Source organism: Macrobrachium rosenbergii, chromosome 42 (genome assembly GCF_040412425.1).
Source record: "Macrobrachium rosenbergii isolate ZJJX-2024 chromosome 42, ASM4041242v1, whole genome shotgun sequence".
Taxonomy (NCBI): domain Eukaryota; kingdom Metazoa; phylum Arthropoda; class Malacostraca; order Decapoda; family Palaemonidae; genus Macrobrachium; species Macrobrachium rosenbergii.
The window spans coordinates 26,993,280-27,010,779 of NC_089782.1; the positions used below are offsets into that span (position 1 = coordinate 26,993,280).

A 17,500-nucleotide genomic window follows, 5' to 3' on the forward strand; every position below is an offset into this window, starting at 1 on the left:
TAAATATAAACATAAGATATACAGTAAATATGTACTAAGAAAATATGTACTAAGACAAGCAAAAGAAGGCAAATATCCCGCTCGGAACCAGACCTAGTTGGTAGTAGCCTTCAGTTTTACCGCCACTATTATTATTATAATTATTATTATTATTATTATTAGATCAAACAAACTGCTCTATACTTGTCAATGATTAGGTCTAGTCTTGACGTATTCTCTTGGCCAGACATTATAAGCTACACCGAGGCCTACATACTTTACTGGCCAAATTCAGTTACATTTTTCCTTACCAGCAAATAACCATCCTTCCTTCAGGACTCTGTAGATGGCAAAACGCGTCTCAGGAATTGTATAGCAAACATGACATTGTTGTACGGGTACCGTACTGAAGGAAGGTGTACACTGTACCACTGGAACACTTCAGGCGGCTGTCATACGTCCTTCAACAAGTGCTCGCATTTTCCAGGCCCGAAGCTGCGGCTTTTTTGTTTCCCTTCTTTCAATGATCATGTCTTAGACTGGCATTTTCTCTTGCTGGTTCATAATTTTGCTTTTGCACAACAGCCGGTCGGAAGGCGCCATGACTCGGGACTCGCTCTCACTTTCGCTTGTACATTGAAACTACGGGAGGAGGTGCATGGGCGTCCCTTCGTTGACTGAAACCCCAACTGTTTCCACCACCTCCCTCGACACAGGTTGTCCAACTCTTGAAAAATTTATTTGGTCGTCTGTAGGTAATGTTTGATGCCCAATGATAAGTGTCACCTTTCGTTGTATTTTTTTTTTTTTTTTTTTTTTTTTTTTTGCCAAATTAGCGCACTTTTGTCGACACTACCGTTAACAGGTTCCGTAAAATTCTAATTTTCTCAATTATAATAAAATGGAGAAAGTACTAATTAGCAACTTTGCTGAGTGCGAATGCACATTATTTCATTATTATTATTTCTTGCATTTTGACACATTAGGTTTCTTCATATATTTCACTTCATTTCTGGCTAATTGAATCATTTGATGTTTTTTTTCCATTATTAATTACAGCTTTGTTTTTATTTCTGGTAGCGTTAGCTTTTTTACCTAACATGGATGCATTTGCTCTGCTGTTCCTCCGATAATTTAGTAATTCCGAATATTTGGATATATTTCTATTTCCAGTTATTACGTAGAGAAACTCAGATTGCTAATCACCAAAAAAATAAACACTTGATACGACTACCTTTGTTACATCAAACCCGCTTAGGTAAACGCATATTCCCCTGCATTTATTTATATATCTATTCATTCATTTATCTTTATCATCTTTATTTATTCATTCGAGAGCTCAAATACTGACCCTTCCTCACTCCTCCTCGCTTGAAACGGTCGTTAACCAGAGGCTTTGCTTATTTACCCCCTCAGGCCAACGATGCAGACGGGGGTGGTCGTCACAGCTGCGGGCTTTAGGACGGGTCGGTGGCAGAATGAATGCGTCCCTTATCGAGTCGTCGATAAGGTTCTGTGAAAAGGTATGGGGCGATGCTGTGTCTCATTTCGGTGGTGGGTATTTTCGCTTATTGTCTGATGAATGGATTTTTTACTTAAATATACATTTATACAGATATACACTTATCACACGCACACACATATATACTCTATATATATATATATATATATATATATATATATATATATATATATATATATATATATATATATATATATATATATATATTTTTTTTTTTTTTTTATACTTTCAGTTGTTTGCAGGTGATTTACACTTTTATCAAAGTTCTTAGAACTTTATGTAAGTATTCCTTCAGTTACCGATTCATAGATAGCTAGAAGATAAATAGGTAGTTAGATAGATATGTTTAGTAGTTGCACCATGCTTTATTTCGCATCGGTTATTCATATCACGCAAAAAATAAAAAAAAGGTCCATTATTTACAAAAAAAAAACCTAAAACAGGACAAATCCAGAACCATTAGGTGTTTGTCCCTGAAATTATTTGTTACAAAAACAAAAAAAAAAAAGAATACGAAAATCTTCGTACTTCCTTCGCGAGAATGTTGTCAGAGAAATAGAAAACGGGATCCAGAGCGTCACTTGTTTCCTCTTGCAAGAGGAATGGACTCAGTTGCTTGCTTGGGAGTTAGGAAGAAGGAATATGAGGGTGATGATGTTGATTTTGGACGTTTTCTTGCCAGGGATAAAGAGCCACGCGTGAAAGGTTGCCATAACAGGACTTAATGATTCAAACAGACTCTTTTTTTTTTTTTTTTTTTTTTTTTTTTTTTTTGTAGCGGCGTGGTTTGTCTTCTATTATGAAGGCAACGTGCAAAAGCCTACGTGTATATATTCATGCTCTTCTCTCTCTCTCTCTCTCTCTCTCTCTCTCTCTCTCTCTCTCTCTCTCTCTCTCTAAGAAAGCTGCAAGCATTTCCATCATTTTATTGAAGGTTAATATCACTTTGAGTGTTGCATAGAATTAGCAATAACAGCAACAGTAGTAATAACATTTTTTGGTATAGCTAATAACAATGACATTCATTATTTTTTCAAGGTTATTAGACATTAAAAACACGAGGCTTTGTTACTGATTCATGTAAAGTAATACCATTATTTTTTTTTTACTTAAAAGTTCCATATCAGCCAAGGAACACTTATTAGTTAATATGTTCGTGAAAATGGCAACTGATATTCGCAGCGTTGTTTCAATAATCCTCCCCGGGAGAGCTTTCATTGTGAATAGGTAGCTTGAAGGGTTTAACGGTGATTAAACCGAGATGTATGGGCTTAACTCCAGTCGGGAATTGACTGAGTATGCTCGTTGGTACAACGTATGTTTACGTAAATCTACGTTTCTCTTCAGATTGTGTATTGTTTCCTTTCAGTGCCCATTTTTCATATAAAGTGGTCTCAGTAATGAATACATATTGCAATACCTGTAGATATGAATGAGATATTCTTCAAGGTATACAGGCGCGCAACCACACATATTCTATACAGTAATGTATATATGATATATGTGTATATTATATATATATATATATATATATATATATATATATATATATATATATATATATATATACATATATATAAATTATATATAATGGCATACCATTATAAATAAGCATATATACATATTCTATACAGTCATGTATAGCATACTATTATAAAGAGTGTTAATAAGCTTTAAAATAACGTAATAATTTCATTTAGCACATAAATAATGTTAGTTTGAAAATAAACAGTAAATACGGGTTCCTTAACGTTCAAATAAAATGAAAACATGGAATCCTCATGAAATATTAAAATGGAAGTTAAGCACATATTCGTACAGCGTTACTTATATATATCTGAAATTTCCCGCCCCCAGGAAAGACGACCTTCTGTCCACATTTGCGCACTTGTCCATTCCCGTCAGTCATCTCCAGCCTCATTAAACCCCTCCGTCGTCGGCAACGGGAAAGGCAATTGCTGCACCTTATCGTAAAGTTTTATTTTACTGATCTTTTTTCTTTTTTACTGAGTCTCTGCCTCGTCTAATTATGTCTCTGGTTCCTTGCCAAAAGAGGCATCTTGCAATGCAATGCCGGGCTGCCCGGAGGAGGAGATGTTTCGAGGCAAGGAAGGGACAATAATTTCGGAGTTATAATCTTTTTACTTCTGATACTGATATAGTGCATTAAACATGAATCTCTCTCTCTCTCTCTCTCTCTCTCTCTTGTATACTCTTGATTGTCTTTTTATTATACATCTGTTGCACAGAAAATCTAAAATCTTTCTCTCTTCATACACACACAAACAAATATATAAATAATACATACATATATATATATATATATATATATATATATATATATATATATATATATATATATATATATATATATATAATAAAGGAAACTCCAGACTTGCATGTCTTTTTCTGTCATCATAAGAATGAATTTTCTTATGTATCACTTTATATTATCTTAATAATTGCTGAAACCTCCATCAAATCCATTAACCTGATTGATAAATCATGGAGGGTAACCAGGCAATCCAATTTCACTAAGCTCACTCGGAGATTATTGAAATGTTTCGTAATGCTTTCATTAATCCTTTCATTATGGGACCCCTTAAGGCAAAGCTTTTAGTTTATCTTTATTTATTTATTTATTTTTATTTTTGCATTTTACTAAGAGAGGAGAAGAGAGTGAGTGATGATTGCTCGAAATATCACACTGTTGAAGGCGGGAGAGAGAGAGAGAGAGAGAGAGAGAGAGAGAGAAAGGATGGAGGGAGACAGGGACGAGATATGAGAGCTCGAAACATCACAGGTTGCGGATGAGCTAGAGATGTTGAAGATTTTCTTAGGGATGTTGAAGATGTTACTGGGGCTGTTAACAGAGATGTTTCTTGGGATGTTGAAGATGTTACTGGGGCTGTTGAAGATGTTTCTTGGGATTTTGAAGATGTTACTGGGGATGTTGAGGATGTTTCTTGGGATGTTGAAGATGTTACTGGGGATGTTGAAGATGTTACTGGGGATGTTGAGGATGTTTCATGGGATGTTGAAGATGTTACTGGGGATGTTGAAGATGTTACTGGTGATGTTGAGGATGTTTCATGGGATGTTGAAGATGTTACTGGGGATGTTGAAGATGTTACTGGGGATGTTGAAGATTTTCTTAGGGATGTTGAAGATGTTACTGCGGCTGTTGAAGATGTTACTGGGGATGTTGAAGATTTTCTTTGGGATGTTGAAGATTTTACTGGGGATGTTGAGGATGTTTCTTGGGATGTTGAAGATGTTACTGGGGCTGTTGAGGATGTTTCTTGGGATGTTGAAGATGTTGCTGGGGATGTTGAAGATTTTACTGGGAATGTTGAGGATGTTTTTGGGATGTTGAAGATGTTACCGGTGATGTAGAAGATGTTACTGGGGATGTTGAGGATGTTTCATGGGATGTTGAAGATGTTACTGGGGATGTTGAAGATGTTACTGGGGATGTTGAAGATTTTCTTTGGGGTGTTGAAGATGTTACTTGGGATGTTGAAGATGTTACTGGGGATGTTGAAGATGCTACTTGGAATGCTGAAGGATGTTACTGGATATGTTAAAGGTGATACTGAGGATGTTGGAGGTGTTACTTGAGATGATGATGATGTTACTTTAGAAGGCTTTTGTTATGAGAAAATTCTGCTGGATTCCATTGAAATATCTGAAGGTCGATGTTTATATCCTGCAGCTAGGGTGGTTTGTAATCTTATTTTGTATCCCTTTAATAAACATACGTTACTAGTATTATTATTTATTATTTTTATTGTGAATATAGATAATTTTTAAATGTCCAATGATCTCTTCTTACATATTGCCACGTTGTAGCATTACTGCGGATATAACTTAGTTGATGGTCATGCAGAGGGAAGAACTCGAGTTCCTCTAGTCTGCAATGTCCCTGTCAGTTGTGAATATTTGGTTTCCAGCCGTCTATAAGGTCGTCTGTACTGTCTCGGTAGCATATATATAAATTATATATATATATATATATATATATATATATATATATATATATATATATATATATATATATATATATATATATATATATATATATATATATATATATATATATATATATATAATTTACATACATACATATATATATATATATATATATATATATATATATATATATATATATATATATATATATATACTGTAATACCACACACCGTATCGGGCCTCTGAAGATGGCTTGGCAATAAATCAGACATCTGTCAAGATTTAACAGCCATTTTCATTTCTCCCTGCGCTGTTAGGTACATAAATAACGCGTCAAAGTGATTATGATAATATTATACGTATGTACCTATCTATCTATCTATCTACATAACACACACACACACACACACACACACACACACACACACATATATATATATATATATATATATATATATATATATATATATATATATATATATATATATATATATATGTTTTGTAGGAAAGTGGAGCAGAAAAATGTTCTCAATTAGATATTAATTTCTTGTGCAAACTTTATCATGCAACTCTTTTTTTCTCTGATCGGAAGCAATATTATGTCTACTACCGTTACTACTATTGCTACTACAGTTTGCAGCAACTGCTTGACTACTGCAATGCAACAGCACTACGCTTAGTACTGTTACTGCCCCAAAATTTACGTATATTAAAAGAAAAAGTCGAAATATATATATATATATTAATATATAATATATATATATATATATATATATATATATATACATATATATATATATATATATATATATATATATATATATATATATATATATATATATATATATATGTTCTCCTACTTCCACTACTTTTACTGCTAACACACCATTTGCTGCTACTGGTAGTGCGGATGCTACTGCTGCTTTTACTGCTTCGGCTACTACACTACTACTACCGCCAGTTCCGACCTCCTTGACCCAAAAACTCGGTATTCTAACTTATTCCTTCGCTCTCTCCATCCTAAAACCTTTAAACTTTTGCTCTCGATCTCGGGAAGATAAACGAGTTCCCAGCTTCGGGGAGACGGCGATGGCGCTGGAGAAGGGGCTGAGGGCATTTTGGTTTCATTGCTGCGATAATAATCTTGCGATAATAATCTGCCATAATAATCTTGCGATAATAATCTGGGATAATAGTATTGCAATAATAATCTTGAGTTCATAATCTGCGATGATAATCTCCCAATAATGATCTGCGATAATATTCTTGCGGTAATAATCTGCGATAATAACCTTGCGATAATCTTGCGATAGTAATCTTGCGATCATAATCTGCGATAGTAATTTTGCGATAATGATCTTGCGATCATAATCTGCGATAATAACCTTGCGATTCATAGTCTGCGATAGTAATCTTGCGATCATAATTGCGATAATAACCTTGCGATCATAATCTGCGATAGTAATCTTGCGATAATAACCTCTGATAATAACCTTGCGATAATATGCGATAATAATCTTGCTATCATAATCGGCGATAATAATCTTGCGATAATAATCTGCGATGATAATCTTGCGATCATAATTTGCGATAATAATCTCGCGATAATGATCTGTGGAAGGGGCTCCTCTCGTCCTCTGTCAAGTAGGCTATGATGAATTTGAGTGGCACTTCTGTTACGATGATTCAGATGGGACTGGTCATGACAGTCGTATTTCTTTTTCGTTATAATAATAATAATAATAATAATAATAATAATAATAATAATAATAATAATAATAATAATAATAATAATAATCATTCAGCTTATAGCTGCTTTTTATTCTCGTCAGCGATGTAATTTTATATATATATATATATATATATATATATATATATATATATATATATATATATATATATATATATATATATATATATATATATATATATATATATATATATATATATATATATATAAAGACAAATGCCACGAAGGAAAAGGGAAAGAACGGAGTGGTTGCTTGGCCTTTCGACACAACGGTCCTTTACTAGCAGACTGAAGAGAAATATAAATGTAAGTTTACACTAAAGCTCATATAATTGACAGATGACATGCAGATATCCCTGAGGGTATCTGTATGTGTTGGGTTCCAGGTGCATCTGTTCCCTTACAATTCCCATCTTTAGGGATATATGTAAATTTATGTCATCTTTCAGTTAGACCAACTTTATTGTAAACTTACTCTTATATTTCTCTTCAGTCTGCTAGTAAAGGACCGTGGTGTCGAAAGGCCTAGCAACCACTTCGTTGTTTCACTTTTTCCTTCGTGGTATTTGCCTTTATTTATACATTAAACGCGTGATTCAGTCTTGTATATGTATATATACATATATATATATATATATATATATATATATATATATATATATATATATATATATATATATATATACATATATATATATATATATATATACACACACATACACATATATATATATATATATATATATATATATATATATATATATATATTTATATATATCTAAAGGTGTGTGAGTATGTAGTTCTTAATTATAGCTATTCAACATTGACGAGAAATGTAAACATCATTTGTCGGGTTAATTACACAATGAATATCAAAACACAGGTAGTTGACCTTCTTAAAGTATTAATGATATAAATAGGAAAATTTGCCCACAGAAGATTGCAGTAAAAGATTAAGCTCCTTCTCTGCTCATTGAAAGAGGCAAAGAAGCGGAAAGCAAGCGAGAAGATGGCTGATCATTTATTAGTCATTTCTACTCAGCAGCGGTAGTGATGAAGTCATTGCATTATTCATAAATATGTATTATGCATTGTGTGTGTGCGTGTGAATATTTTACGGCCCGGGAGGATATACTTCAAGAGAGCATCTTCTTTATACATGTGTTTTGTTGAATGTGTTTCTGTTCATGTGCTGGGATAAAAGTAAATTAGCTTAATACTCTAAATGGTTAATGTTATATACATACATATATATATATATATATATATATATATATATATATATATATATATATAATATATATATATATATATATATATATAATGAATACATACATATATATATATATATATATATATATATATATATATATATATATATATATATATATATATATATATATATAAAAATATATATATTATATGTTATTTGTAAAACATGATACTTTAGTTCTGCGCTATAAAGATTTAGACGTTCAGGTCTTATAGTTACAATCGTTTATTGTTTTCATACAGAATACGAGGAAATGGATTTCTATTTCCCTTTTTTTTTCTTTCAATTTTATTTTACTTTTTTCTTACCCTACGACTTTATATGCATTTCTGACTTCATATAACAGCAGGATCCGAAACGTGTATAACAGCAAAAGGCTTTTATTATTTTTTATTATTATATAAATATTTATATATATATATACTGTATATGCCTTTGCTGGGCTATAATCCATAGATTTACTGACATTAAGTTTTTATGCAGTTTTAAGAAGTGCACACATGTTAACCTGTGATTCAACTCTTCCCATTGGTTCATTAATAGTGAATATTTTGGTAGATTCTTGGTAAGCGCTAACTCATATGACTGATAGCCTTTTTATGCTACTGTTGTTAGTTGGGTCACATCTTTATTAATTTATTTTCAGTGAAAATCATCTGTCGATAGTTAGAATGTATATAAGAACAATTTGACAAAATAAATAAAGTTAAAATAGACAACGAACATCATTTCTCCTTTAGTTCGAAGAGTTCGCTTTGTCGTTTTTCTCGGAGCAGAAGGAAGGGAGGAAGAGCGATTCGTCCCGAGAGAAGAAGAAGAAGAAGAAGAAGAAGAAGAAGAAGAAGAAGAAAGAAGAAGAAGAAGAAGAAGAAGAAGAAGAAGAAGAAGAAGAAGCTGTTTTTGCTGCTCTTTGCAAAACCAGGCGTCAAGATCTTCTGGCGCTCAGCATCAAGGCAGTTTTCTTTGCTCCTTGCATTCTTTATATATATATATATATATATATATATATATATATATATATATATATATTTTTTTTTTTTTTTTTGGAAGGGGTGGGGAATGGGGTTTAGAGGCTACGGGTGGGGGAGGGGGGGATGTTGATGGTGTGGAAGGAATCAAAGTGAGCTGGAGTGTCCTGGTCAAGAAATCAGAATGCTGCTCGGGTTATGAGGTTTTCCAAGAATTAGGCAGGGTAGGGATATTTGTTGAAGAAGATCCACAAGAAAAACATTTTAAATTAGGTCTGAGGCGGTTCTTAAACGAACACCTATAAACACACACAAAGACACGCACTAACATATATATATATATATATATATATATATATATATATATATATATATATATATATATATATATATATATATATATATATATATATATATATATATATATATATATACATATACATATATTTAATGTTAGTGTGTGTCTTTGTATATATATATGTGTGTATATGCGCGTGTGTCCGCACCCGCACGGGTGTGGGTGTGAGTGTGGATGCGTGAATGATTTTTATTAATATAAAAGTCACTGTGTATTTTTGTTTGTAGATATTAGTTACATATATATATATATATATATTTTTATTATATATATATATTTTTATACGTAGATATATATATATATAAAACTGTAGCTCATTTTATTTCGTTAATTTTTGCATAACTGAAATTCGTGAATTTTAGTCATTAACATCTTAGTGTTTTATTCCATGTAACGTACCGCAAATTCTTCCCAAGGTGTATTTAAATGTCAATCGAAATATCTGAGGGAAATTGATGGAAAATTACCAAAATCAAGTATAATGACCGTTCTAAGGGCTGCGACCATTTTCAGGAGACAACAGTCTGTTTTGTGACCGACTGCTTATAAAAAATGTGATGTCTCACAGTGTGCATATTGAGCATGCGCAAGGTGCAGATACACGAACGGCCATAGGAAAGACTCCTTTTCCTCTACCTTAATTTTCCATATTAGGCGTCCAAAGCGAATAACCGTAACAGTTTTATGCAGCAAGATGTAAATCGCATATGCCGGTCGTTCACGAATGAAAAACACTTCTTCAAATTCTTTTCCAATGGAATCCGGATGTCCAACCCAGATGGTAATTCCGAAACAAAGCCTGGTTCAGGACACTGATCGCTATTAGGAAAACTGTCATTTCCAGCTGAATTGCCATTGAAAAGAAGTAGTAGTAGTAGTAGTAGTAGTAGTAGTAGTAGTAGTAGTAGTAGTAGTAGTGCACTACAGGATTTTGCCAGGTTTCATTGCATGTTAAATCTATCACATATGAATGTTTTATGTCAAGTCTGCATTCATATTCGTGATTAGCGGCCGACATAATTATAGCTGGATGGAAGAAAAGTCCATTTTCACCCCCATAAAATCACTGAGGCCATAGGCTTCGTTAATTTGAACTGCTTGGAACATCACTGTAGTGCAAGCATGTTCGTGATTTGTAGCCGAAAATGCTGCATGACAACCACGATTTACTCTTTGATTCAAGTCAAGGACAAGTTTATTTGATCAACTTAATATTTTTGCAAGGAGGGTAATGACAGTAGCTTTATATCTACCGCTTGTTTTATAAATTATAATATTTTATAACGTAGGCTATTCATCTTGGACCGTATGTTCCAATAAACACCTGGTTTCGTCTCAGTCCTTTTTCCTCTCCGTGTGATATCACCATTTTTTTTATATAAAATGATGTCAGTCCTTTTTCCTCTTCGTGTGATATCACCTTTTTTATATATAAAATGATGTCAGTCCTTTTTCCTCTCTGTGTGATATCACCATTTTTTTAATATATAAAATGATGTCAGTCCTTTTTCCTCTCTGTGTGATATCACCATCTTTTTATATATATATATATATATATTTTATATATATATATATATATATATATATATATATATATATATATATATATATATATATATATATATAAAATGATGTCAGTCCTTTTTTTCTCTCCGTGTGATATCACCATTTTTTTATATATAAAATGATGTCAGTCCTTTTTCCTCTCCGTGTGATATTACCATTTTTTATATATATAAAATGATGTCAGTCCTTTTTCCTCTTCGTGTGATATCACCATTTTTTTTATATATAAAATGTCAGTCCTTTTTTCTCTCCGTGTGATATCACCATTTTTTTATATATATAAAATGATGTCAGTCCTTTTTCCTCTCTGTGTGATATTACCATTTTTATATATATAAAATGATGTCAGTATTTTTCCTCTTCGTATGATATCACCATTATTTATATATATAATAATGATGAGTCCTTTTTCTCTCCGTGTGATATTACCATTTTTTATATACATAAAATGATGTCAGTCCTTTTTCCTCTTCGTGTGATATCACCATTTTTTTTATATATAAAATGATGTCAGTCCTTTTTCCTCTCCGTGTGATATTACCATTTTTTATATATATAAAATGATGTCAGTCCTTTTTCCTCACCGTGTGATATTACCATTTTTTATATATATAAAATGATGTCAGTCCTTTTTCCTCTTCGTGTGATATCACCATTTTTTTATATATAAAATGATGTCAGTCCTTTTTCCTCTCCGTGTGATATTACCATTTTTGATATACATAAAATGATGTCAGTCCTTTTTCCTCTCCGTGTGATATCACCATTTTTTATGTATAAAACGATGTTAGTCCTTTTTCCTCTCCGTGTGATATCACCATTTTTTATATACATAAAATGATGTCAGTCCTTTTTCCTCTCCGTGTGATATCGCCATTTTTTTTATCAAATGGTGTATGGTTTAACCACATGCTTTGAAAAGTTTCTTTTCAAAACCGCGGGCAAATAGTCAAATCACTAAACGCATTAACAAACAATCAAACAGACAGAAACGAATCCATTTTCTTTTAAATCAAAACAAACTAAATTGGCCAAATGGGCTCATGAATCGAATCGAAAGAAGCCATCCATATCTTTTTGCGTGACAACTTCCGAAGTCATGACTTTGACGCGATTACACGAGATTGGTGAATTTCTCCTTTATGGAATAGTAACAAAACGCAAAAGCCGCATGGACACCATCTGGCTATGATCGTCGGAGAGACGACATTGATTGATATGGTGTGTGTGTGTGTGTGTGTGTGTGTGAGTTTGTGCGCGGGCGCTTGCGACCAAATGGTGAGTGTTTTGTGAACGAGTTCTTTCGGTATGAAAGGTACTCGGCATGACACGCCAATCATTAATCTCTGTACCTCGCATAAAATCCTGCCCGAAATATACATAAAGTTGAAATTGGTTAGTGCCTTTAGTGAACAGTTCATTATGTATTTTTTTTTTGGGGAGGGGATGGGTTCCAAATATTGTATAATAATAGAATTGCTTGTCATGCAGTTTTCAATGATCTGTACATGTCACCTGTCTTTTCCGTGCAGGTAATGGATTTTTCCACTGCATTGGCAGTTATGTATGGATTGTAATGATGGCGCAGTTTTCAGATGAATTGTCAGGAAGTTTTTGGTGGCAGAAATGATTGCTTTTGGTTTGATGGGGTTTTGATTGAAATTCCTTCAATCTGTCCAGCTCTGCTATGACTGGACAATTCACTTTTATTATTCTTTATAGATGTATTATGGAACTAGAGAGAATAGATTAACGTTACTTAGTAATTATTTTTTTCATTTTAACCATTATGTGCGTAACGGAACCAAGTTTTAACTCAGTAATGACGAGCTATAGACGTGCAGTAAAATTTTAAAAATTACTTTTAATACAGGAAAAATTACAGATAACCGTTGATGTGACACTAGTTTACAAAAATATCAATCAGATTCAAGATGAATAACGTCAAGCCATTGAATCGAAAACTCTCTTGGCACAGAGAAACATTATGAAAAAATCACCGCCTTCTCTCGTTCAGATACATCTATCTGCTGCTTAAGGCCAATCCCCCCCCCGTCCCATCCTGATACAGTACCACCTCCCACCCCCAAATCAGCCACAAAACCACGTAATTCCCTGCCACCCTACTTGCCCTCCCCTGCACCAACCCCTGTCAAGATATCCTATAATATCCCTGGTTTTCCATCTTCCCTAAGGAACAATGGAATCCCCCTAGACTTGAGATAGAGGCTGTATTTATATGCTAATATTTTCGCCCGCTACTAGACACAGCCTCTGTGGGGATAATGCGAAAACGCATAAGTGATTCCAGTTGAGGAGTTAATGAACCATCAAGGGATAAATATCAGGGAGAAGATTGAGAAAGAGATCATTCCGAGAGTAGCAAGGACAAGGATTTCGCCACATTCTCAGAAATAGTTTGATTTCTTAACAGAACCTAATTCGCTCGGTGTTATGTAAATTGCTGTGAGTTTCTTTTTATGAATCCGTTTTTCATCATCAGATTTTAATATATCAAAGAGAATATCATTTGACATTATCACATTTTGAGATGGGGAAGTATGTAGACTCCTGTTTCTGTTATTGAATTCCAAGTTTTATATGTCACTTAAGATATCATGCACAAAGATATCAATAAAAAACACTCGATTTATGAGTGTGAAGTGTGGACTAGAAAATGTTCCCTGAAGAAAACTATAAGCAGAGCAAACTTGCAGTACGTGAAGTTGAAAGGAAGTGGTGAATATAGATGATGGGTAAGAGTTATTATTGCGAAGACCAACGAGGTTCTTTAATCTTCATCTATACTCATCAGAAGCTTCATGCTCAATGAATTGAAGACTTATTTATTTATTCATATAGCTGTCACCTTTTCAAGACTAAACTATATCTTGCAGGTTTAAAATTATTTGTTTATAAAAATATAAAAACACACGCAGATATATAGATGGATAGTTAGATAGATGGATAGATTTAGACAGTGTATAAATAAAGTGTTTGTTTGTCTGCGCGCGCGCGCGCGTGTACGTCTGTATTTACAAAATGTCACTCCGCATTTAAATCACCCCAAAACTTTCTACGAAAACCATTTCCCTATAAAAGTTGTAGACGGGAGCCAACACAGGTGTGAATGGAAGTCTTTTGCGGCGTCAAGATGGGAACATTTTCTCTTGACAGTTTTTCCTCACTTTTTCCTTTTCCTTCTCTTTCCTCCCTGAGGACCAGTTAGCCTCTTCCACCTCATTTCTCCTGCGTTCCCCGCTGCCTCTTTCTTTGGGGAATTGATCCTCTTGATATACAGGCTTCAGCATTTTGGTTTGTGATGTATGAATAGTTTTGTATTTATTCTCTTATTCTTTTATTTTTTTAATGGTTCCATTCTCTTTTTTATCTCCTTCGCTACTAGAGCAACCGTCTTCAAACAGTCTTTTATATATATTAATTATTTATACACTTCATTGATTATGTATGCTAAGAAATAGCCATTTCTGTTGACAGTCAAAATCCTTCATTTTCGGAATACATAAGACATCAGAATTATACAGCTATCATCATACAGAAACTTGACATTGTATCGATGACTTTTATTCTTGCACACCTCATTAATTATTCTCCTCTCCCTTCCCTACGCTTCTACAGTCCCGTTTTTCTATTTTCTGTCCCTTTCGTCTAACTGGATGAGAAAGCAACGGGATATTGAAAAGAGCCTTCCAAAGGGGAATTCGTATTTGTGGTGCAGTTGGTAGAAGCGATGAATGTATAGAGCTGGTTTTATATTTTGTATGTCATTGTACAAGGATGTGATTGATTTTTTCTGCCTTTATCACTATCTGAATGTGAGAAAGGATGGTTCTCTAGAGAGGCTGATCTCTCTCTCTCTCTCTCTCTCTCTCTCTCTCTCTCTCTCTCTCTCTCTCTCTCTCTCTCTCTCTCTCTGAAGGGAACTATTACTTACGAAATCTTGAAAGACTGGTAAATTGTTTAAGACATCTTGGCGTAAATTAGGTAGATAAAATGTTAGCTATAGACAGAGGTCAAATTTTAATAGCTCCTTTTTACGTTTTTCGTCACTTTCCACGTAATTAATGACAGTACGAGAAAGATAACGACTTGCTTGGATGTCATGATGTCTTATTTTTTCAAAAATCCCACAACCGAACTTTCAAGCAACCCAAATGACAAAACCAAACAGAAAATCAAGAAAATTCCAATAACGACAACATCCTAGAACGCAATCGGACAAGGTCCTTCGTCTCTTACTGGTTGTGTGGTCTTGACGGCGTTGGAATAGGATCTGCGGGAGACGTTTATAGACGAAGGTTACCGAACAACAGCTCGAGGCTTTCTACCAGCCGGGCATGCGGCGGTCCGATAATGTTTGAAATGTTTTGCATTGTTGCTTTGAAGGAAGAAAGATTTCCAAATGTACTTTCAGGTGTGCCAAGAAAATTGGATAACGTATTTGACCCCAGTCGGTTTTCTGAATGATCTCGTGGTTAATTTGGAAAATTTCTTTAAGAATTTGATTTCTTAGGGCGTCAGTAAAAGTGCGTAGTTGATCAAGGAACTATATTCGTCTAAGCAAAAATGCCAATGAAGTCTGAAAGGTTGCGTTCATTGTCAAAGACAGCGGCGCTGCTTTTCGTCGTCCATAATGAAACGACGTTGTGAGCAGCTCCACGACTAGTACATCTGGCGCTCATTTTTTAATGTTCTCTTTTAATGAAAAAGTTAACGTTAATTAATGAATGAGGATCGGAAAATCTTAGGCATGAATGCCGTTCCCCCTCTGCGTCATTCATAGAGCAAACACAAAACACGAGAGTCTTTCCCTCTTTTCCCCCTCTTTTCTTACTCAGCCTCCCCTCGAGAACCCTCACAACGCACCGCCACTATTTGTATCGGCAACAGGAGTGACAATTATCTTTCATGATATGAACTTACGCAATCCCATTCCTATTGTTCTCATAAAACCCCTGTTTTAATGATTCAGTAAGAATTTCTCTTTCTCTTTCACTCTTTTGCTTTTTTTCTTGATAAAAATCTGTTTTTTTGTTTAAATAATTCAGTAATAATCTCTCTCTCTCTCTCTCTCTCTCTCTCTCTCTCTCTCTCTCTCTCTCTCTCTCTCTCTCTCTCTCTCCTTACGTCCCTCATATTCTGTTTCCCCATCTTCCTTTCCTCTTCCCGTCGTTCTTAACCTCATCTTTGCCGCCTTTCAAATGAATAACGAGAGATTACAAGGGTCACTGACCTCGCTAGTGAAGTTTCAGGCTGTGCAAGACGTTATTCAATCTGAGTGGTCTGCTATAATCAGGGTTGAGGATCCAGTGGTGTGCCCTCCAGAATTTAGGAGATCTTTTATCTGGTTCGAAGAAATAGAGAAATATTAAGTTTATTTTATTGGAAAAGGCAGGTATTCATACATAATTTGTGCGCTAGCACTGCAGATATTCTTAGTCATTGTTCAGAAATGAATTTCTTAGTTGTTTTGAAATCTTCAAGAGACCTGAATATCTGGAATGGAATACGTTACTGTAATGTTGGTGATCAAACCATTAGATATAATTTTGAGTTCCTTAATGATAACAGCTCCTTACTGAATCGTAATTATTTATTATTAACTCTTCAGTATTTGTAACCGTATTTCATCCGCCCTTTATATGAATTTAGATTGGCATAATACGATTCTTTTTCGGTGAATGGGGAAATCCAGTTTTAATGTCCAGGCTCCTTTCGAAATTGCAAATAATTCCCTTTGAATATTATTAAGTTTCCTCTTTAGCTTTCTTATACAGTAAAAATAATCTTCATTAAGGACAGATTTAAGACCAAAAACATGCACGAAGAAATCTCCAAGAGCGATCCGGAAAAATAATTTTACATTGAAATTTTCCGGGTCCACATCTGAGAGCACCTTCAGGTGTGAATAATTAAGGAATCTGAATTCTCCAGGTAACGAAAAGGTCATGAGTAACTGCGTTCTACTCCCTTCAATGGCAGTCATTAAAATTCATTCGCTGACTAATGATGGTTAGGAAATCGGACGCAGAAATCTCATTAGACGTCCTCCATTGAACGCTGCTTGCGAAGACGGAGCGTGAAGAAAGGA

General features: G+C 34.1%; 1 protein-coding gene across 1 annotated transcript in view; it reads left to right on the plus strand.

Moving 5' to 3' along the window:
* LOC136827770 (33kDa venom protein-like) overlaps positions 1-17,500 on the plus strand; it is a 34,914-nt gene that overhangs the window by 16,031 nt on the left and 1,383 nt on the right. Inside the window, exons 2-3 of the mRNA XM_067085230.1 lie at positions 4,321-4,888; positions 9,237-9,449. Of these exons, the coding sequence (XP_066941331.1) occupies positions 4,321-4,888; positions 9,237-9,449 (781 nt within the window). The remainder of the gene's footprint in view (positions 1-4,320; positions 4,889-9,236; positions 9,450-17,500) is intronic.